The 22,027-nt window shown below is 50.4% G+C and overlaps 9 protein-coding genes across 9 annotated transcripts; 4 read left to right on the top strand and 5 right to left on the bottom strand.

Annotated features, from left to right (window-relative positions):
* Positions 1-927: 927 nt before the first annotated feature.
* On the top strand, positions 928-4,383 carry N7477_007936 (Molybdenum cofactor biosynthesis MoeB; the record flags this gene model as incomplete). The annotated part of the gene is made up of 6 exons (XM_056969599.1): positions 928-1,308; positions 1,368-1,470; positions 1,527-2,755; positions 3,052-3,529; positions 3,592-4,082; positions 4,141-4,383. 6 exons carry the CDS (start codon positions 928-930, stop codon positions 4,381-4,383), a joined length of 2,925 nt encoding a protein of 974 aa, XP_056819631.1.
* Positions 4,384-5,411: 1,028 nt separating this feature from the next.
* On the top strand, positions 5,412-6,251 carry N7477_007937 (uncharacterized protein; the record flags this gene model as incomplete). The annotated part of the gene is made up of 3 exons (XM_056969600.1): positions 5,412-5,430; positions 5,538-5,740; positions 5,967-6,251. 3 exons carry the CDS (start codon positions 5,412-5,414, stop codon positions 6,249-6,251), a joined length of 507 nt encoding a protein of 168 aa, XP_056819632.1.
* Positions 6,252-6,486: 235 nt separating this feature from the next.
* Positions 6,487-8,539, bottom strand: N7477_007938 (uncharacterized protein; the record flags this gene model as incomplete). Its single annotated transcript, XM_056969601.1, is given in 5 exon segments — positions 6,487-7,076; positions 7,096-7,396; positions 7,409-7,946; positions 8,011-8,388; positions 8,445-8,539. The coding sequence occupies 5 exon segments, from the start codon at positions 8,537-8,539 to the stop codon at positions 6,487-6,489; spliced, it is 1,902 nt and encodes a 633-aa protein (XP_056819633.1).
* Positions 8,540-9,132: 593 nt separating this feature from the next.
* N7477_007939 (MARVEL domain-containing protein) lies at positions 9,133-9,808 on the bottom strand (the record flags this gene model as incomplete). Its single annotated transcript, XM_056969602.1, has 4 exons — positions 9,133-9,178; positions 9,233-9,464; positions 9,527-9,686; positions 9,746-9,808. 4 exons carry the CDS (start codon positions 9,806-9,808, stop codon positions 9,133-9,135), a joined length of 501 nt encoding a protein of 166 aa, XP_056819634.1.
* Positions 9,809-11,122: 1,314 nt separating this feature from the next.
* Positions 11,123-12,093, bottom strand: N7477_007940 (uncharacterized protein; the record flags this gene model as incomplete). Its single annotated transcript, XM_056969603.1, has 2 exons — positions 11,123-11,874; positions 11,964-12,093. The coding sequence occupies 2 exons, from the start codon at positions 12,091-12,093 to the stop codon at positions 11,123-11,125; spliced, it is 882 nt and encodes a 293-aa protein (XP_056819635.1).
* A 455-nt stretch (positions 12,094-12,548) lies between these two features.
* N7477_007941 (uncharacterized protein) lies at positions 12,549-13,993 on the bottom strand (the record flags this gene model as incomplete). The annotated part of the gene is made up of 3 exons (XM_056969604.1): positions 12,549-12,730; positions 12,786-13,622; positions 13,690-13,993. 3 exons carry the CDS (start codon positions 13,991-13,993, stop codon positions 12,549-12,551), a joined length of 1,323 nt encoding a protein of 440 aa, XP_056819636.1.
* Positions 13,994-14,894: 901 nt separating this feature from the next.
* Positions 14,895-17,709, top strand: N7477_007942 (phosphatidylinositol 3-kinase VPS34; the record flags this gene model as incomplete). Its single annotated transcript, XM_056969605.1, has 2 exons — positions 14,895-14,953; positions 15,003-17,709. The coding sequence occupies 2 exons, from the start codon at positions 14,895-14,897 to the stop codon at positions 17,707-17,709; spliced, it is 2,766 nt and encodes a 921-aa protein (XP_056819637.1).
* A 649-nt stretch (positions 17,710-18,358) lies between these two features.
* Positions 18,359-20,588, bottom strand: N7477_007943 (uncharacterized protein; the record flags this gene model as incomplete). Its single annotated transcript, XM_056969606.1, has 4 exons — positions 18,359-18,947; positions 19,002-19,933; positions 19,992-20,085; positions 20,137-20,588. The coding sequence occupies 4 exons, from the start codon at positions 20,586-20,588 to the stop codon at positions 18,359-18,361; spliced, it is 2,067 nt and encodes a 688-aa protein (XP_056819638.1).
* A 309-nt stretch (positions 20,589-20,897) lies between these two features.
* N7477_007944 (putative GTPase MTG1) lies at positions 20,898-21,786 on the top strand (the record flags this gene model as incomplete). The annotated part of the gene is made up of 2 exons (XM_056969607.1): positions 20,898-21,161; positions 21,223-21,786. 2 exons carry the CDS (start codon positions 20,898-20,900, stop codon positions 21,784-21,786), a joined length of 828 nt encoding a protein of 275 aa, XP_056819639.1.
* Positions 21,787-22,027: the final 241 nt, after the last annotated feature.

A 22,027-nucleotide genomic window follows, 5' to 3' on the forward strand; every position in this document is an offset into this window, starting at 1 on the left:
GCACAGATATATTCTTGAGTATGGAGTCATACTCGGGATCAATTAGAATAATTAGCTTTGAGTAATTTGCATTGAAACCTGTCAAAAAAAGCTGAAACCCTCGGATTGAAAACTACCTTTTGTGTCACTCGTCACCGGCATGCTCGACATCGTTACCTTGCAGGTGTACAGATGGAGCAATGATATACTAGCCTCGGAGTGGTGCGACAGCGAATTTCGTCATTGGGTAGGCAGTTGAGACATGATCTTTCCAGAATAGTCTATGCCATATAGGACAAGACACTGGATTGCATGCGTGAAAGTATGCGCGAGAGGCATACGCTTTTGGAGAGATTGAGTAGGAGTTGTGGAGTTAAAAGGAATCGTTGTTCACCGATTAGTAGCATTTTTTCGAAAAACTGCAGTATGTACACTGGAACCGGACGGCTTGTAATGTCGAGAGTTGACCCGTAAACAATGGCACGCGACAAGTAGGAGGAGAATCTATCAATCGCCAAGTCTCTTAGATCTCTGTTCATTCTCTCAGTCACCCACGGAGGTACAAGCGTCTCCTTCCACAAGCACAAGCACGAGGCTGTCAAGGGATGAAGTCCGTTGCCCAGCCCAGGGATCCGGGTGTGTCGTGAGAAGCTCATGGAAGTGATGGATATCGTCATCGAGACTGGGAAAACGTGAAGTTCTCTCGGAACTGCACGGGTATCAGTAAATAGACAATCAATACCTGATCTGCAACCAAGAACGTACCTGCTGCACGAAGCGCATTGAAGCAAGATCGACGTGTCGTCGGAATTGGCGTCTGGCCGCGGCCTCTCACGTGATAGCACCGTGGTTCCACTGATGAGCGCATGGGCTTGCAGAAGCGCATTCCTGGCTTATAAGAGGCCCGACGCCCAAGCTGGTGATGGTAAGCGATTCCTGTCTTTGAAGATGGCACCCCCTGGTCCCAGGTGGTGGCAGGCTACCGACGAAGCCGACCTCGATTACGGATTCGAGTCTGACGATTTTACTAGATTCGCCGAACCTGACCGCACTGCCCGCTTGACTTCACAAGGTCCACGAGATAAGAGAGATCGAGACATTGAACGCCGCGATACCGAGACAGAAAATCGAGGTGTTGTCAAGAATATGTCGTCTTGGTTTCAGCGCCAGGCTGGTGCACAAAGTGCTCAGCTTGCGACCACTGCGGTTCTATCCGGCGCTGCTGTTGCGGGTGCGATTTTTGGATACCAGGCTTATCGACGGAAGGAGGCCGTTGATGAGTTAAAGTCTTCGATTCCTGACCTTGACGAGCAGCATCATGCGGAGAAAGTGAGTTTGCAGTGCCTTACAATTTAGCGATTGGAAGCAAGGCTAACGAAGGGTTGAAGCTAACAACATTTGGTGTCGCCGATACCGCGATTCCCATGAGCAAGGAAGATGAGCGCAGTGCCATGCTGGCTCGCCGTGCGCAACGAGGAGATTATGATGATGGTATGGAAGCTCATATTCCTTCTTGGCAAGCTAGCTAATCAACGGCTAAAATCTAGACCTGATCCTCGAACAACTTGCTCGCAACCGCGTGTTTCTTCAAGATGAAGGCCTCGCGAAGCTCAGGTCCTCCTTTATCGTGGTCGTCGGATGTGGTGGTGTTGGGTCGCATGCAGCCGCCGCGCTGGCCCGGTCTGGTGTGGCCAAGATTCGATTGATTGATTTTGATCAAGTCACACTCTCCTCACTCAATCGCCATGCGCTAGCCACATTAGCGGACGTTGGAACACCAAAAGTACACTGCATTCGCAGACGATTGGAGCAGATTGCGCCATGGGTGATATTTGATTGTCGCAACGAGCTATTTGGCAAGGAGGCTGCGGATGATCTCATTGGGCCTTGGACCTTGACGCACGAAGGCGAGGGCCGTCGGCCGGACTACGTGCTCGACTGCATTGACAACATCACCTCGAAGGTCGATCTTTTGCACTACTGCCACAAGAACTCGTTGCCAGTGATCTCATCTATGGGTGCTGGCTGCAAGTCGGACCCGACTCGTGTGGTCGTGGGTGACATCTCTCTCAGCACTGATGATCCCTTATCACGCAGCACGCGTCGTCGACTGAAGGCTCTCGGCGTGAGCTCTGGCATCGCGGCAGTCTTTTCCACCGAAAAGCCTGGCCCCGGCAAAGCAAGCTTACTTCCTCTTCCAGAGGAAGAGTTCGCCAAGGGTCAGGTCGGTGAACTGGGCGTCCTTCCCGACTTCCGAGTCCGCATTCTCCCTGTGCTGGGAACTATGCCCGCTGTTTTCGGCTACACCGTGGCCAATCACGTTATCTGCAGTGTTTCTGGATACCCTATTGAGTATAATATGGGTGGAAAAGGTCGTGACAAGATGTATGACGCTACTGCAGCATTCCTACAAGGCTTCATGGAAAAGATGGCTCGCCAGGTTGGGGGACAAGACTCTACCGGCCTGCGTCTGCCTATCAGCAAGGACGATATTCAATTCTTGATGGAGGAGGTATGGCGTGGCAAGAGTGCTATCACCGGCTTGTCGAATCGACTTGTTCTGATTCCCTGGGAAACGCCAGCCCGGGGCTTCAGCATGGATCTGACATATGAGCAGGACGGCCAGAAGTACATGCCGATTGATTTGAAGGAGTTGGTATGCATGACCAAGGATGAAGCCACTCGACATGAGCGCGAGGTTCTTCGTAAAGGTAAAAAAGTGGAGGAAGTATACGATGAGATCGTTATCCAGCGGGTTCTGTTGCGCAGGAAGGAGGTCGAGGAGTATCAGAAGTACCGTTAAATCATAAATCCATAGAAAAATCACTATTACCATGCAAGCCTCAGCTCCATCAGCTAGATCTCGTATTCGTTCAGCGGCGCCAGTGATTGCGTCGATCAGCGGCGATCCTAAATGAAGAGAAGCGGGTCCCGGGAAAGATAACACAGCCGCGCCAATGCTTTATCCGCCAGACTCAGACCGAGCGTCTCACCTCCCCGTCTCCTAAACCCCTCCTTTCAACACAACCGACCATGGCTTCCCACGGCTCGGACCTCGACTACGATGACCAGGAGTACTATCATGCAAGCGCAGCCCCTGGGCGCTTCAAACGTCTCTCGCGTCCTCTAATCGACTCCGTTCGAAACGGTTGGCAGTCACATTCCAACCCCGCCTACCATTCCGTCTCCTCTTCCCCAGATTCCAAGAACCCGGGATTGATGGAAATAGCCATATCGGTCGTCTCCGCGCCGCGATTCCGCCGATATCTTCTCGTCTACCTTACGCTGTTCACACTAGGTTGGGCGGGCTGGGCGTTCGTGTTGTCTCCGACACTTCAAGACCGTGAGATTCTCGCGCAATCGCTAGATCCTCTGCAAATGGATACGGGCGGGACATTTGGATCGAATTCGGTGCCTACATTTGACCATCTGATTCGAATTGGGACTTTGGATCCTGCGCTGGTGCCTGGTGCCGAGGCGGTAGCGGAAGGTTTGAGGAGTGGGAAGCGATTGATCATGATTGGTGATGTGCATGGTTGCAAGGAAGAGCGTACGTGTTGCTGGAAATTTTGATTGATGGGTCATGAATGTTAACTGAAGGTATCATTACAGTGGAGAAGCTCCTTGAAAAAGTCAAATTCTCTCGCGAAGACGGCGACCATCTCATATTTACTGGCGATCTTATCAACAAGGGACCTGACAGCGGCGGCGTTGTGGATTTGGCCCGAGAATTCGGGGCTTCGAGCGTCCGTGGCAATCACGAGGACCGCATCCTTCTTCAGCGGGACGATATCGAAAAGGCTAACGAGACAGCTACTGCCGAGGGCAAGGATAATGCTGAGTTCTTCTCGTCGAAGGAACTTCTTGAGCGCTCCCTGGCTCGTTCTTTCAGCAAGGAGCAGATTGACTGGTTGAACTCGTGGCCCGTTATTCTGAAAGTTGGCCAGGTCCCCAACATGGGCCAGGTGGTCGTTGTTCATGGAGGTTTGGTCCCTGGCGTGGACCTTGAGAAGCAAGATCCCTCTACTGTGATGACCATGCGGAGTATTGACAAGAAGACCCATGTACCGAGCTCGGATGGCAATGGAGTGAAATGGGATAAGGTAAAATATTCACCACACCCAGGCTCTATTATCTGCAACCGATGCTAATACTCTACAGATGTTTGACAAACACCAACAGATGGTCCTCTCGGACCTCCAGTCATCGTCTGAAGATCCCCGTTCTCAAACAATGACTGTGATTTACGGCCATTATGCCAAAGCAGGCCTGAGTATTCGTGAATACACAAAGGGTCTTGACTCTGGATGTGTCAAGGGTGGCAAGCTCACCGCAATGGTCATTGAGGATGGCGGCAAGCAGAGCATCGTGCAAGTGCGCTGCAAGAACTATCTGAAGGATTGAGCTCGATTTTTGCTGTTCTGCATTTTAGCTTCATACTTGCATCTAGCGGCATCAGCCACTTGGAGTTGGTCTGTGATTTTCGTCTTGTGACTTACGGGTCTTATTACCTTTTGTGTAAATATTATGTGGGCTGTGATATATTCCAAGGCTTTCCTTTCGGTGTCTGGGATTCAAAATTGATTGCTTTCAGAGGGGTTCTCTTTTTCTCAGATAGATAGAGCGCTTGAAGGCATTGAAAGACTTTATTTTAGAATGCAAGTAGCGACAGCTGGAAGTATAGTAATCATGACTGACTACCCATACGCGGTCTTTCTCAATCGCAGGCTCTCCAGATACTCCAGATCGGCCAGCTTCTTCAACTTTTCCAGCTGCTACAGCATCCTGGCTCACCTCATTCACACTCCTCCTATCACGATATCGGGGAAGGCACAGTCTAACACTCTTGATCTTCCCACAAATGCCCCAACAACATTGCTCATTCCATTTACAAAATGCCAAATGTCTACAACAAGGCCTGTGCCAATGAATCATGCGATTAAGGCTAGCTTACTACAAGGGTAGCAGCGACTACAGTAAATTTGGGCAGGGTTGGGGATGCAGTATAGAGGGATGTTGGCCATTGTGCGAAAGGCTTGAGCGGTGTAAATGATGTATATAGAGGAGAATAATTGGAGATGACATTAAAAAATCAATGTCGGAAGCTTTGATCAGAGAGGAACGTTAGGAGTGATGAGAGCTTTGTGGAGGGATAAAAATAAGTCGGCCTGATAGATTAGCCTTTGGCCGGCGAAGTATTTCTGACACTTTCTCCAATCACTCTTCGCATTTCCTAATAGGGGAAAGAAGTCATATTCCGAGTCCCCTTCGGGTTTGGTAGTTTCGAGATATAGCATCGCGCCCCGAACTGGAAGCGGGTATAGTGCGGCCCTCGGTCTATATTTCACGCATCCCATTCTTCTCTTCATTCGTAATCAATTGTAGATCTTCAAACCTCTTGATCCATTTGTTCCCAGCATACACTAGACGAAATGAAGCTACCATCTTCCGGTACGTACATCTCATCCGACTTCAGCAATCCAAATAACCATCTCCAGTCACCGCAACATCAATCTTCTTCGTCCTGAGCACGGCGAAATTCATAACAACCCCCACAGGAAATCCAACAGCAGCAAGCAGTCTATCTTCAATTCCTAGTCCCATCGGAACAGGGAACTCATCCCAGAATGTATCTGCCAACCCATCTCTCGATATCCGCCCTCTAAAAAAGTTCAAAATGGAAACACAGATCCAGGCCAGAGAGCCCGAGACCTGCTTAGAAAACTCACAGTGCTTCTGGAACCACATATGTGTCGACGGTGTATGCGTCGTAGGCTGCCAGGACCTCAAAGACTGCAAGCCTCCCCAGAGATGCGTTCAAGGTTACTGTCACTGGAAAGCCTTCAAGCATCACGGTCGTCCGCGACGGTGTTCTGCAAATAAGCAATATTGTTCTCAGGAACTATCACTGCTGTTATCATCGGTGTGTACTTCCCGGTCGTAGGGATTTTGATGCCAACACTGGGATTTTTGGGTATTGTTACAAGGTTCGCAGGGGAGCGGATGGGCCGGATGGGGATAATTGGGGTGATATGAGACCGGATTCTGGAGATATACAGCAGTTGCTTGATGGTGATGAGACGGCGGCGCCCGCGAGGTTCAAGGGGCGAGATGAAGATTTAGAGAAGGGGGATATGGGTCTTGAGAGACGAGATTTGGTTGCGGAGGCTAGGGAGTTTGAGTTGGATGATGGTGGTGAGGATTTGGACGAGGAGGATTTGGATTCTGAGCTTATTGAACAGGGGAAAGCTGCCTACTGGGAAGATCACTGATCTTCTAGATGTCTTTTGCTACTTGCTCCTCTGATGTTGTGTTCTGCTTTTTCCGAGGAGAATGTACTGTCCTGGCCACTTTGGATCGCCAGCATTGTTCAAAATTGAAGCTTGTATTATTTTGTTTACAAATTCACTTAGAAGGTATCGCACGCTTAAATACACGCTTGGATACGCAAATATTTTTCAGGTCTTTAAGAACACAGGTGTCCCGAAACCAAAATGCATTCAAGTTCTAAACGGGATAAAAGAAATTTCCATCAGTAGCCCAAGTAGCCGCCTCTGTAAAATCCTCATACCAAACACCACCCAATGTATTGATATGCACGTATCCAAAGCGGAAATACTCGATCTCATTCTCGAATCTGCGACCCCAAGAAAAGTCATCCATATGACCGCGACCTTTTGACTTGAAGCTCTGGAAGCGCTGAACGTCATTGACCAAGACACTGATACCGTCCACATGCGGTGGGAGATCCTGGAATGAGAATTTGAGGTGATTCTGGTCAATGATGGTCGGTGCGTCGATTGGTGGAGGGACGGTGCCTAGTTTGCCACCATTGAGAAGAGCTGCTGGTGTTTGAAGGATGGAGTCGAAGCCCCAGCGTGCGATGCCGTTGATAAATAGGCCGACAAGAATCCCCTGAAATAAGAGGCTGGGTCTCGTCTGCAGTGTTGTTCCGGGTAGGAACATAAGAGCGATGATGTAGTGGTGAATGCGGAGGTTCATGTGTGGCACGGCAACGAGAATGAGAATGATAAGGACCATGAGACCGTAAAGCCCCAGCATTGAAAAGAAGCGGCCTTCGCGGCGGAAACAATGTGCTTGGGCGAAGAATATCACGATGAGAAGAGCCCACGATAATCAAAAGTGCCGTGAACCCACCTGGTTGCTGTTTGATATCGTGGGGAGTGAGGCGCGAGATAGGGATACGATCGAATGTATCCGTGTTTAAGGCGCCGACCCAGCAGCCGCCTAGCCACAGAATGGTCTTGTCGAGGTGCGCTGTCAAGTCACGCAGCGTATATTTAACGCAGAAATAGTACATGGCGAAACCAACAAATGCACCTGGAAAGAACCGACCAAGACCAATTGAGACCAGATCGTAGAAGCCTGAAGTGGGTGGATCTGATGCCATGGCGACCTGGAACCACACGATGAAGTATATCACCGTGTAGAAGGCCGGCGCGGAAGTCACTAGCATGGACAAGATGGCCGTGTAAGCGACAGTGAAAGCGAATAGCGTCCACCGGATGTCGGAACATTCCACCAGCTTTGCATCGTGAGACCCTGACAACGAGGCCTGGCGAGTCAAAATGAATGACATAGGGAAATGCGACATGAACTCGATGCTCTCGATGCCATTCTGTTCATAGGACTCAAACTTGTCGTTCTCGCCTCTGCGGTGCAAAATCCCACATCCACCCTTTGCGTCGCTGATCATCCCTGCATGCAGTGCCGATGCACAAATGGACGAGTCGCCTCTATAGAGGCCACTAGTGCGACCGTCTTGACGAAACTCACTAGGCACGCCACCAATGACCAGCGGTCGGTAATTGTACTCATAGGCACCGACATTATACGGCTCAAGGAGTATGGCTGCAGCACAGCCAGACGGACAACGAAACGCGAACGACTGATCATCAAAGGGCATACAAAGCTCCCCATTCATACCGCAGTCGGTGCCATTAGCCCTGAAAGCTTGTTAATTCTAAGACCGATAGAGGCCAATGAACCCTCGGGAAGATGCGAACGTACCACAAGCGATGGTGACATGACAGCTTGACGGGCTGACCATAGCCCGGAACTTCCTGTTCCGCCACAGACGCTTTGAGCGAAGAGAAGAACACAGCGACCCAAAAAACCACCCCGAGCAACAAGGCAGCTATTTTCATGAAGCGTTTCGGAGCCCAGCGATCGACCAGGCGCGCCGGCGCAGCCTGCCATTTCGGAAACCAGGGATTAATGCGATAGACATGCGGCGGCACGGGCCCGCGGCACCACGCGATGAAGCCATGGAACGTGCAGGAAAACGGCGGATCTCGAGCGACCTCCCGGTCCACGTCAAACTCGTCATAATCCTCATCTTCGAATTCAAAGTCATCAGGGTGCCCGGGGAGCAGGGCACACCGCCTCCTAGTTCGACGTCGCGCGGGTCTTTGAGGTGGCGCTCAGTGTCGGCGTCTCTATACCGCGTCCGCAGATCCTCGAGTGCATACGAGTCGTCGCTGCGCTTCTCTTGCGGCGGGGAACGACTCGCATCTTCGCCTGCCGATTGGGAGTGCATCCTTGATGATCTTGGTAGGTCCCATCGTCAAGGAGAACTGGAATTCCACCCTGTTTCGGCTTTCGCTGGGTCCCCCGTAAGGGTCCACATGCCCTAGGATCGTTATTAGTCATCTTGCAAAATAATGCCAATGGTCTAGGGTTTCTGCTCCATTTTCATGTGGTTTTCTTGCTTTAGATAGGGTCGCTTGGTGATGTCTTCTTCAACCAGGACTGACTTTCTGGAAGAGGCCCGACCGAATGGTGGATACTTCCCGCCGTAAACTCTGTCACCCAAAAAAGTATAGGGATGAAACCAAAAGGTAAATATTATTGCATTGCCGAACGCGAACGAGTGACTACCATTAAACCATGCGAAACATCATGCGTCCACCAAGGGTATCAACGTAAGTCGTAATTCGTTTGCCCCCTGACCACGAGGAGAATGCGACAAGAAGTCAAGAAAGTATCATGAAACAACCGACCATTACAGAGAATTCTCAAGTGATGCGGATCTCACCAAGCAAGCCAAGCTCAAAAGCCAACCCTTTTTCTGGAATGTGGCATGAGCATCACAGTGACCGCTATGGAGGATCCTGCAAATCAAGCGCCTATTTAGGCAGCGGAGCCGACAGCGGCGCGCTTGCGTCCCCAACGACCACTAGCGGATGAATTAGCACCGCGTTACCGAGATAGGGTATGGATAGAGACTTACGACGACTGAGTGGTCTCTCCACGCTTGCGGAAAGTGAACCAAATGCCGACAAGAGCAGAGACCAGCCAGACGATAGCAGACAAGAAGCTGAAAGCCTCAGCCGCCTTCCAGCGTGCACAGACAGAGTCACCGCGAAAGTGCCAGGACCAGATACTGCCGCAGGGCAGATGATGAATGGCGTCCACGAGGATACCAAAGGCAGCGAACCAGCCGAAGGAGATGAGAATGTCCACTAGATGATGATCATGTCAGTGTATGATTGACGATACAGCCGGTTCGAAGGTTGCAACGTACGAGACCAAGAGAAGAAACCCGAAGAGAATGGGATCAGCCAGATCAGAGCCAGCAATATGGACAGGCCAGCGATGACCTCGGTGTAGATCCAGCGAGCCTGAGGCCAAGGGTCGATGTCACTGAACGAGGCGAGGTAGTGACCGATGATACCAGCGACGACCTGGGGCTGAATTAGAAACAAAACCGGATTTATATCATAGACCATGAGCATATACATACCGCAGCAAACGCGATTTCTGCAATGCGCAGAGGAATAGAGAGAAGGCGCGAGATGACAGGCATAGTGACGATCGGAACTCAAGCTCAGTAAGTATGCGAACAGAGTCAACAGCCGACAGGAAGCTTTGTGGGTAGATCAGAAGTAGAGTTATGTGGAGGAAACGAGAGAAAGCTCGGGAGGAACGGGAGAGGTATATAAAAGGTCACCAGGACTGTTGCACAGGGCAGATGTCATGATTCGAATCAACGGGGGCCTCAGAAGCAAGGGCCCAACCAAAACTATTCCAAAAGGGATCTAAAACTACTCTAAACCTAAATATCACTAAAGTGAACTAGCCACAAAATTAGAAGCATGAGTAGGGAAGAAGAAACAGGTACCAAGACCCACAGCCCATCTCGTCACTGCACAATGTCGTCAGATCCTGCCCGAAAGTTGCGAGGAGCTCGAGCTCGAGGGCATGATGCATCATTGGGTAGCGTACAGGATGCCCAATGGTGATGTCGATCTCCACGTCTTTTTTTCTTCCATTTCTGCAGGCTCTGTACGTGGCTGTACGTGGCTGCCCTGCCCAGCTCTACCGGGAGCAAGGAGCTCATGGCCTGTCAGAATCCCTCGAACACCGCGAGCTGGGCCGGGGTTGGTCGGCGGCCCCGGCGTGTATAGGGGGGTTTATCCCTGTTTTTGCGGTGTGTTGGCAAGCTCCGGTGGCTGGGGTCAAGGAGTTAAGAGATGGGTGCCTAGTCACAACATTCTCACCCAATAAATGAAGTTACGTAGTTTTATTGTCCCGTGGTCGTTGGGTGATCGGCCATGTCTCCACTTTGAGAGCAGATCAGTGCAGCCTATCTAGGGCGGCACGGCCTCGAGGTGCTGCGCATGGTTCACGGAGGAGGACATGTGTTGAGCGGTGCGTGTCTAAGGGATGTCTGGCTGCTGCAAAGCGCAATCCTCGATGGGACGTGGATTGGCATCGTATGGTTGAGCAACAGGCGTCCTTGCTTGTGATCCACTCAGCCCTATGACGTGGGGGGGGCTGAAGGGTGTTACAGGATGATCCAATGGTGTCGGATGAACGAGTGTACCAAGTGTACCAAGTGTACAGCCAAGGTGACTCCAGCATAAACTTGGGTGGTCAAATCACTTCATGATATCTGCATGTCAATTACACCCAGACGCATTTTTGTTCAGACTCTACAGAATCATTCGTTTTTCCTACTTAGTGGAGACTTGAGAACCTGAGCGCGTCGATAGTTCCTGGTTCCTGATCAAAAATTAGAATAAATTACAGTATTCTGCCGGTCTTGTGGATAACAGTACACAGATCACACCAGCCTCCCACAACGCCAACAGGGGGTATTAGACAGCTCCAGAGCGAACTACACAAGAGTACAGTGATAACACACTCTCAAAACACCCGCCACACAGAGCATAAACAATAACCTTAGACATTCTTGGATTCGTCCTTCAGGAACCAAGCCATCACGTCCTGCCAGACCCCCCTTTCCGTTGGTCTCGATAACATCTCCGTGGCAGGGAATGATCCGATCAAAGTCCCACTGACCGATGCGCTTCACAGACGCCGTAAACGCCGGGCGATCCTGCTGCGAGAGAATATACCAAGCAAAGCGACGCTGGCCAGTAGAAGGAGCTCCGGTCCGGAGCATGGGCAGAAACAGCCTCGTGAGCCAGTTCATAGGGTTGGCGTCAGGAGACTTGGAGTACTGCTCAGTCGCCGGCAGATTGAAGAGCATGTCGGCCTCGATGACCGTGCGCGAAGGGCGGTGCAAAAAGACCAGCTCGCGCGACGCGTGCCCGTGCACATACTCTGACTCAAATTCAGCATCGAACTCCTCCGAGATAGCCCTGGGTGAATCCTTCTTGAAAACATGCGCGAAAGGCTCCTCGCCCTTGAACTCAGCAATCTTGCTTCGCTTCTCCCACAGCCCTTCGGGTGCCAGGATTTCCGCCTGCGGATAAGCCTTCTTCCAGGTTGAGATGTGCAAGTGGTGCTCGAGGTCCGGAGCAGCGATGTACTTGACGTTGCCGCCGAGGGATTCGACCCGCTCACGGACTTCCGGGGTGAGACTCACGGGCGAGAACACGGCGAGTGCACCCGTGGAGAGCTTGACTGATACACGCAAGGAGAATTAGCTCGAGTCTAGGTGAATCATCCGTCGGGTCGAATGCGCGGGCTCAGATCTGTAAGGGCGTGCTCACCAAGGGTGCCTCGACCGCCGAAGCGCAGGACTCCGAAGCGCGCAAATGGCAGGCTCATAGTGATGATCTCGGGCGTCACAGCGCGGATGACCATCAGGTCGGATGGGTTGGACGGGAAGAGCTGCGGCATGATGTCTTTTGTGTTTGGGACTTGCGCTCCCTGGCGTTGATGTCTCAGTCGCCAACAGCTGTCTCGAGCTGGAATAATAATAACTCAAGAAATGTGAGACTGTAGATGGATCGAATGCAAGTGAAGAAGAGAGGTAATGTTGCACGGAGAAGAAGTTTTGAGCTTTGGTCAGGCGCGATCCAGACCCCAAAAGATGACGTGATGATTGAATGATCGCTAATAGCTGGAAGGTACGAAGCTTATCGATCATAAGGGCCTCGGCCCGGACTCTACAGTTTCCGGATCCTAGAGCTCCACCTATTCTAGAATTATGAACATGAAAATGGTTATGAATGTGAATATGAATATGGAGACAATTTCCTCAATTCAACGGTCATGCTAAATATGGCCTAGTGGGTATCATAAAATAAAACAGAAACGCCGATTTGCCGTGGTCGCGAGGTGTCAAGAACTATCTAGCCATGCCATCCTCGCCCAGTCTCCTCTTCTTGTTCCTCGCGATGAGGGATAATCGGGTCTTCGATTTCAAACACATCGATAAGCTCTCTCCAGGTTTCAAAGTCAAGGCTGAACACGGCTTGGTGCTTCTGGATTTTTTTCCTTTGGGCCTCGCTGGGCGCGTATGGTATGGCTGGAACTATTCACGATATTAGTATATTTGACACAGAGTAATCGTAATCCAAGCCACTCACTGAGATATGGAATACCACGACTGTCCATCTGCACAGCGACAGTCCCGTCGCGAACCAGGAAGCTGACGTAGAACAGGTTCTCGATACTTTGTCCGAATGAGTGTGGGTCGATGCAAAAGCGGAATAGATTCATGCCAGCGCTCTCAGAGATACCATATTCATCCATCACCTTTTGGATCATTTCCTCACTAGGTTCCTCGACCCCCGCCAGCTTCTCATTGACCTGTTGGGTAGCCGCCTCCGAAGACTCGTAAAGCAATTTGTTGACCCTTTGGCACGTCTCAGTAAGGTTGGCGTTCTCTTGTTGGCCTAGATCTTCCTGCTGTAGTTCCTGTGGTTGGACCGTTTGTGTTGCGTCGAAGCGCTCAGCTCTGGTCCGCTGGGTCATCTGTCGCGTGCGTTTTTGCACTGACAAAGGCCCGAGTAGCCATCCAGATACCGCGGGCCTCGTGTTATGGGGAAAGCAAGCCGCTCGACCAAGCCAGTCCCAGTTCATCGCATCGCCCGCAGTGCCATCCTCATCGTCGCTATCGGCCTCTCTCTGGCTTCGGTGGTGACGTCGTTGGGTCTGGGTGTTGCCGGTTATCGTCTCCGAGCTGCCTGGTCCGGCGCGCATGAAATTACAACACCTGGTGATGAACTCATCCACGTCGATACCAGCGCTACTGTCCCCAGTCTGCGAGAATTTTTTATTTGTGAGATCGGCGGCATTGACGAGGAGGCGCGAGTCGAGGGTGGCGTCGGCAGTTTGTTTAACATTCTGGTAAAGAAAGTTCGCTTTCTCCACCGTTTCGTAGATACCATTGTTCCCTGACTGCATGAATTCGGCGCGCGAATCTGTTGAGGGATGTGTTAGAACGCGTCAATCGCACCTCCTGGCTGTTCAAAGACTAAGAAAACTTACCATTAAAATCACCCGTCAGATCTCTGTATTTCTTGCGTGTTTGTCTCCGTTCCTCCTCATCCTGGTCAGGATCATACCATCGCTTGCTGTCATTCCGTTGCGTCGATGATGGGACTTTCGACTGCATATTGGAGGTACGGTCGGTCAAACGCCGGCGTTTCGCAGATTGGTTGGAGGATGCCATTCGAGCGTTGTTATTCTTGTTGATTCTTCGGGGATTTTCTTTATCAGAATCGGATGCTGCAGGAGGACTGGAGCTGAGCACAGTTGCTTCAGTCAACTGAGAAAGAGAGACTCGCTCCATGCTCGACGCTTGTTTCAGCGCGCGCGGGAGTGATGCAGGTTCGAGCGAAGTGTAATCAAACGAATGGGCAATTTATAGCTCGAAACAGTCCCCCTGTCGTTAACTAAAATAGCACACCGTAATTTGGGGGGGGCCAAAAGAACGCATCCCCAGTTCACTATCTGACGCGTATCTTCGCGTAACAGCACGTGATCGTGTCGGCGGGCCGTTGGTGGGCTGTGATTTGACAGTTCCACTATGTATCACACTGCATTTGTGATCTATGGAAGTATCACTATTGGAATCTCTCTGCTTCTGCGTGATTCGGACGTTTGATCACTGACATGATGTACCTAGCTCCATCCGAAGGCTAACAGTGCATATCAGAGGACTAAGGACTTAGTGCCGACATTACTTTGACACTGGGCCGAATTTTTCAAAAAGCATCTGGTATCTTTTTGCACTCCTGTTTCTTCATTTAACTCGCAATATATGAATTTCAGCTTGTTTTGTCGTTTCTTTGAAACAACGAGCTAGACGCAAGCCTCGTAGCAAATGCAAGGAATTCTTAACTTTGTTGATCAGTTTCCGAAATCATTTTTAATTCCACACCTGTATGACATAATTTGCGGAAGCTTGTGATGCTTGGAAGTATGCAGACTTATCGGCAACGGCTCGTTGAGTCCAAGCTCAAATTTTTGCTACTTTATCCAATGCTCGTCGGAGGCGGAGAATATATGATATATTTCTGAATGTATAATGTATCAAAAACAATCAGAAAAAATTCAGGTCACAATTGCTACTCCTCACCACATTCATCCACCTGATTGTATACCCAAGACACGTGATGATAGCTGACTCATTCCCCGCAGGAGCTCAGCGCGACGTTGAGCTTCGCTGCTCTGTTGAGGGTCCCACAAGCATGGAGGCATTCACTTTTGCGCTTTCCACACAAGTGGACCTGCCTATTTGCATCAAGGTGTAAGTCAGGCTTTCACCGCCGAACAGAACATGGCTAACAGCCCCGCAGTGGCTCACTGGAAGGCAAACAGAAGCAAATACCATACTCGCGATTACTCAAGAACCCGCAATTAAGACATCTCGGATCCGCCCAGAACCCTTGCTCTGATCTTTTCGTCACGGTGCAGCTATGGTCGGACTCGAAACCTCTCGGTGTTCCTCTCCAGACTTCATACAAGGCATTCAAAAACGCCCGTGCATGGAACGAATGGTTGCAAATGCCTATGTCCATTAAGGATGCCCCATTCAACTCCCAGCTTGCAATCACGGTCTGGGATCTATCCCCGCTGGCAGGGGATGGACTGCAGGGCCATGACGTACCCTTTGGCGGAACGACTATTCCTCTTTTCGAGGCCGAGGGCAAGTTGAAGATAGGGCGACAGAAGTGCAAGATCCATCGCCACAAAGCTGCAGATGGCTTCTCATCATCCACTACTCCAGCCACGCCGCTCCCGAAGAGGCGGAAGCAGAATAATCGCGATGTGCTGGCCCCGTCGTTGGCAGAGCTCGAGTTGGAACGAATTGAAGTCCTGATCAAGAAGCATGAGATAGGCGAAATCACCCGGATCGACTGGATGGATCAGATGGTCTTCCGTCAGCTGGAAAAGCTGAAAATGCAGGCCGAGGAGGCTGCGCGCAAGCGAGCTATTCACTTGAAGACATTGAAGCACAAGACAGGGGCAAATGAAGACGATAGTTCTGACGACGAGGAGCTAGATGATGAGAAGTTTGTCCTTTACGTGGATTTCCCTCGTTTTGACCATCCCATCGTTTGGGCTGATCATCAGTATGCCCCGCCACCCATCTCGTCCTATTCCCAGAGCGTACCGGCCAATACGAACTCAGCATTGAAACCGGTCCCAGAGGTCCGCTTTGGTCCTGGAATTGAAGGTGGGGATGGTGCGGGAGTAATTAGAATTTACGACGCAGAGGTTGGTCAGTCTGGTAATCCGTGTGAAGACAAGCATCGCCGTTTGATTCGCAGCCACCGCACTGGATTCATGGATCGCGATCTTAGACCCAACCCCAAGAATCGGGATGAGCTGAATGTAATCTTGTCATACGAGCCGACGCAGGATCTCACTGCCGAGGAGAAGGACATTGTGTGGAGGTTCAGATACTTCTTGACACGAGAGAAGAGAGCACTCACCAAATTCGTCAAGTCGGTCAACTGGCGCGACGAGGGGGAGGCTCGGCAAGCAGTCGAGATTCTGCCCAAGTGGACCGAGATCGATGTCGACGATGCTTTAGAACTTCTTGGACCGACGTTTGACAATCCGGCGGTGCGAGCCTATGCCGTGGCCAGGTTGCGCAAGTCTGATGACGAAGAGCTTCTTCTTTATCTTTTGCAATTAGTTCAAGCTCTAAAGTATGAAGAGCATGCTGGAGATGATGCGGATGAAGCTGCTCACGACTCTTCACTTGCAAATTTCCTGATCTCCCGCGCCGCCAACAACTTCAAGCTCGGCAACTATATGCATTGGTACCTCATGGTAGAATGTGATGACGCCGGTCCCGGTACACTGTCAACTCAACGGCGCCTCTTTGCTCGAGTCGAATATTATTTCATGACCGAGCTGGAAAAGATCAATGCCGAACATCGAAATATCCTCCTACGTCAAGGTGAATTGGTCGCCGTGCTCTCGAAGATCGCCAAGGACATTCGATTCTCAAGAGAGACTAGACCAGTGAAGATCGAGAAGCTGAAGAAGTCTCTGCGTGATCCGAAGAACGATCTCATCCATATCGATCCACCGCTCCCTTTGCCTTTGGATCCAGACGTCCAGATAATCGGATGCTACCCCGACGAATCCAACGTCTTCAAATCAACATTATCCCCACTGCAGATCACTTTCAAAACCACCGACGGCCTGCGTTACCCCCTCCTATTCAAAGTGGGTGACGATCTTCGCCAGGATCAACTCGTCATTCAGATCATCATCCTGATGGATCGACTCCTCCAAAAGGAGAACCTGGATTTGAAATTGACGCCATACCGAATTCTCGCGACAAGTTCTACTGCCGGTGCCGTCCAATTTATCCCCTCAACCTCCCTCTCCGCCGCATCCGCCAAATACAAGTCCATCCTCGCCTACTTAAAAGAAAATAACCCCGACGAAAATGAGCCCCTCGGTGTCCGCAAAGAAACAATGGACACATACATCAAATCCTGTGCGGGCTACTGCGTAATCACCTACCTCCTCGGCGTGGGCGACCGCCATTTAGAAAACCTCCTCCTAGCACCCGACGGCCACTTTTTCCACGCCGACTTCGGTTTCATCCTGGGCCGTGACCCAAAACCTTTTGCTCCAATGATGAAGCTCTGCAAAGAAATGGTGGAGGGAATGGGCGGCACAACCTCACCTCATTATCTTCAGTTCAAGGAATACTGCTACACCGCATACACCACCCTACGCAAGTCCGCAAATCTCATTCTGAACCTGTTCAGTTTAATGGTCGATGCCAATATCCCAGATATCCGAGTGGAGCCTGATAAGGCGGTGTTGAAGGTCAAGGAACGGTTCCATCTGGAGATGTCTGAAGAGGAGGCAATTCGGCATTTCGAGCAGCTTATTGGGGACAGCGTCAATGCTATCTTTGGTGTTGTCATTGATCGGTTACATGAGTTCGTGCAGGGTGGAGGGCATGATGTTATTTATATTGTGATTTTTTTTTTTGGGAGATTCTACATTGTTGGAGTTATAGAGGGCGCTTGATGTACAGACTCAGAATACCCGGCTGCACCGCTGCATGATATTTTCTATTTCATTTCTGGGTCGTCCAGTACTATACCTTGATGAGATATGAACACACAAGTAGAAAACACGAGTACAAGGTATATCCTCCCCAACCTCGTGCAAAGAGAGGACAAAATTAGGAGGGGACATAAGAGGCAAAGTGTTTGAGAAGGCGGCTTTGTCAGTCCCCGATCTCGTGGTAATTGTGACCGAAGCCGCTTTTCGAGACCATTTCTATCATTGCGCGCCTACGATCTGTATGTTCAGTCACATCTAGAGCTCCTTTACTATCAGATTGGGAAACCCTGGCCTTGTGGCTGACCTTCGGCTACGCAGCCTACGGAACCAAGGTGTCGGCAGCTGGACGCGCGGCCGGGGAAGAGACAGGGCAGAAGAAGAAAATGGCGTTTGTAAGAGAAATTGGCCTTTTACGCTGCCAGAAATTCAAAGATCCGGACTCCCTGACTGCATTATCGGGCTACGAGCCTGCATCCTTCTTTTGCGCCACATTTAGATCTTGGTGGCAAGCTAGTATTGACTTCGCTCATGAAAATTGCAATATGATTCTACTACTCGATAGGATTACATAAATCTAGCAATAAAGAGCTTCAGGATCACAGCTGGACGATCACGATCTCTTGTACCTATCATCGCGGCCTAACTCCTCATCACCATGCTCCTGAAGCTCCACCCACTCATTGTTCATATCCCCATTGCTCGTACCCCAAATTCTTTGATCCGCAAGATCAGCCTGCGACTTACCGGGCTCTTTCGAAATTGAACTCGATTGAACAACCGCACTTGGAGAATCTGCATCCAAAATCCCAACTGCAACTTGCTCACTTCCTAGTGCGTCTTGATCCTGGATCTTCGCTGCATCCTCATCGTCTTCCGGTGTACCCTCACGACAGGCCCATGCGTCAACGAAGCGAAGGACTTCTCGAGGCCACCAGCGTTTCATAACCAAAAGACGGAATGGGACGAGGGCGATGATAAGGACTGGGAAGGCGGGGGCGCCGCGCGTCAAGGTGAGAATGAAGATGATCACTGTTATGACGATCTGGAGGATGGTGTAGAGGTGGATTGGGAGGTAGGATGGGTTGCGCGATGGCGTTTCGGTGATGTTCGGTGTCTCGCTTGGTTTATGTAGAGCCTGTGGTAGTGGCGGAAGCTCTGAGGGTGGAGTAAGGAGGTAGAAAGTGCGGTATAGTATAGGGCTAGAGTTTGGGTTTAGTGTATAGTCTGAGCCGGTGTTAGTATAATAGACTTACTTGACTGACAGACTCTGTTCACCCATAAACATGAACAGTCCCGCGAGAACGCTTGTCGGAGTCAAACCAAGCACTTTCATGAACGGCGGACTGACGAAGAGAAGGATTGCTCCCGCATGAAGAAATGATGACCAGCGCTGTTCGTAGACTCGTCGCACATCACGTGTCTCTATCTTTTCTTCGCCATCGACGATGACGCTTTGCTCCTCTCTCTCGGTATGCATCAATGATTCGGAATGCAAGGGAGCCTGCGGGAGAAGGCCGTTGGCTGGTGGGATACCAAGGATGCCGCACAAAGCCGTAGTCGTCCCGAGTAACACAATATCCCAGGCAAAACCACCAGGTTTGCGTGTACCGTATCGATCAATTGTACAGATAATGGAGCTGACCTCGTGGTCGAAAAAGAACAGCATAGTGATGATCAAGCCTGGGATAATCGCAGCAAAGATCCATGAAACGGGCAATTTCCAGAATTCCACAAAGAAGATAGTTCGGTCTGGAGATGTAGGCCGGAAGGATGTGCTCACAGGAAGCGTCATCTTATCCAGAGTAGCTAGCTCACCAACGTGTGGCAAACCAATGAAGATGATGATGGAGATTGCGGCAGCGTATTCCGTTAGTCCTAGCCGAATATAACGGTGGAACAAGGGTTTCCAGCTCTCTGCAGTGGAAAGAAAAATAGCAAGGAGCATGGTACCCACAGCACCAATCACGGCGTAAAGAAAGGCAGCGAAGGAGAGACTATCATGGGCTCGCTCAAGCTCTTGGATTGCCTTGTGGAAATAAATGATACTGTTGAGTAGCGAGAAGATCTCTGTTGCGAATGTTGTTACATAGCGCATTGTCCAATCGTGAGCGTTGATGATGGCTAGAAGATAGTGTAGCCAAGCAGAGTGGATCAAGGACCAGGCCATGAATGGCAGAAAGGGAATCTGCAATTACTACCATTAGGCTTTTGGAAGAATTATCATGGTAGAGCCTATATAATACCTGGAAATCTTCTTTACAAAGAGAATAGATGTTCTCCGCCAAGACAGAGAAAGGCCCTGTTACGCCAAGGATGGTGAGGGGCTGGATCGAGAATCTGCTCACTGGTCAATGACACGGCATAACCTAGTTCAAATAAGGTACTCACAGTGAAAAGATAACACCATTGAGCCCAGTGCTCAAGACAACTTCGATCGTACCCCAGCTCTTACCTGTCAGGACATACAAGTCACTGGCGAAGGTGATGCCAGGCAAAAGGTTCGTGAAGAAGAGGTATACTGCACTGGCAAAGATTAACTGGTTAAAGACAGTCCAGTCAGACACATATCGCCGGCGAAGGTTAGTGATATCTTGCTTCACAAGGCGGAATGGGCGTAGAGGGCCACCAGCTGCCACCGAGCCCCGTAGAACTCTGAAGGGTCTCGGGGTGTGTTTTGATGGTGTGATGATAGAATGAGCATCGGGGTCATGAGTATTCCCTTCAGAATCAAGTTCCTGCTCATTTCTGGTCGTCTTTCTTCGACGGCGGGGTCGCGACCTGCGCCTAATAGAAGAAGAAATGCGGGTGGACGGCGGTCGAAAAGCTGATATGAGAGACATTGTGACTTTGAAAGACTATGGAAAATAATATAACGAGTGTTCTGTAGCAAATTCTCTAAAATCTAGGGACAGAGAGGAAACAGAGATCAAGTGGAATTGGAAATCGCAAATGAAGAAGCTTGGAAAGTACACGGGATTAGGGCGCAATTATGCCGATCTGCGTGATATCATATACTCACACCGCCTTCCTCTCCGCCTTCTTAGGAGCGGCAATTTTATTGAAGAATCACGCCTGTTTCTGCGACTCAAATCGGGCTTGTCGAAAATGAATGGCTTTTTACTCGTCTGATCTATAACGTGAACCTCACTATGGCACAGTTCGTCCCGCGCGGGACGTTTCCCCACTATGGAGCAATCCCACGGTCTTACTTCCTTGGTCACCATCGAGCTGGTCTGACCAAGATGAAGAACATGCTCTCCTCAATCGACTACGTTGTCGAGTGTCGTGACTCTCGGGCACCTTGTACTTCCATCAACCCCATGTTCGAAGAGGCTCTGGGCAAGACAAGGCGATTGATCGTCTATACTAAGAGAGATCTCAGCAGCACTCCGGGATCACCTGCACAAAAGCTGGTGAGTCGCATCGCATGAGACTCGAACAATGTGAGCCGCAAACTAACATTAAATGTACCAGGCAGAAAAGAAGCTCCGAACATACGATCCCACTAGTGCCACATTCTTCGTTAGCTCGTCTTCTCGCGCAGACGTAAACCAGATCGTCAAACACCTTCGAAACGATGCCCAAGCTCCCGATAAGCTGGTTGGGTGTCGCGTCATGGTCGTTGGCATGCCCAATGTCGGGAAATCAACATTAATCAATCACCTGCGAAACTATGGAGTGGGTAAAGCAAAAGCCTTAAAGACCGGAGGCCAGCCGGGCATTACAAGAAAAATTGGAACCCCGGTGAAGATCATCGAGCGGGAGAGCGGCTCGCATGTATATGTGCTTGATACACCAGGTGTCTTCATGCCATATGTACCAGATGCAGAGAACATGCTCAAGCTGGCACTTTGCGGCTGTGTCAAGGACGCTGTTATATCGCCTGTCACACTAGTCGACTACTTATTGTATAAGATCAATCTGCATGATACGCAGGCGTATCAGCGTTGGTCAGAGCCTACGAACGAGGTTATGCCGCTGCTCGAAAGGTTTGCGCAATATACCGGCCTGCTCGGCAAGGGGGAGTACCCAACATAGATGGCGCCGCTCTACATTTTTATAGCAAAGTGGCGACAGGGAGAGGTCGGCCGCTTCATGCTGGATGATTTGGAGGAAGAAGAACGACGTCGAGACGATCCTTTGCAGGCCGAACGCATAAGCATGACCCAAGCACTAAGGGCCGAAAGGGTGTCTCGAAAGAATAGGGATTCATAGCCAGTAGCTATTTTACTGTACATAATATAGACAAATTACTGGGATATAATTGACCTGTATCTTT

This window comes from Penicillium maclennaniae, assembly GCF_028827695.1.
Source record: "Penicillium maclennaniae strain IBT 15551 chromosome Unknown utg000007l:1.0-4884863.0:1.0-4888362.0, whole genome shotgun sequence".
NCBI lineage: Eukaryota > Fungi > Ascomycota > Eurotiomycetes > Eurotiales > Aspergillaceae > Penicillium > Penicillium maclennaniae.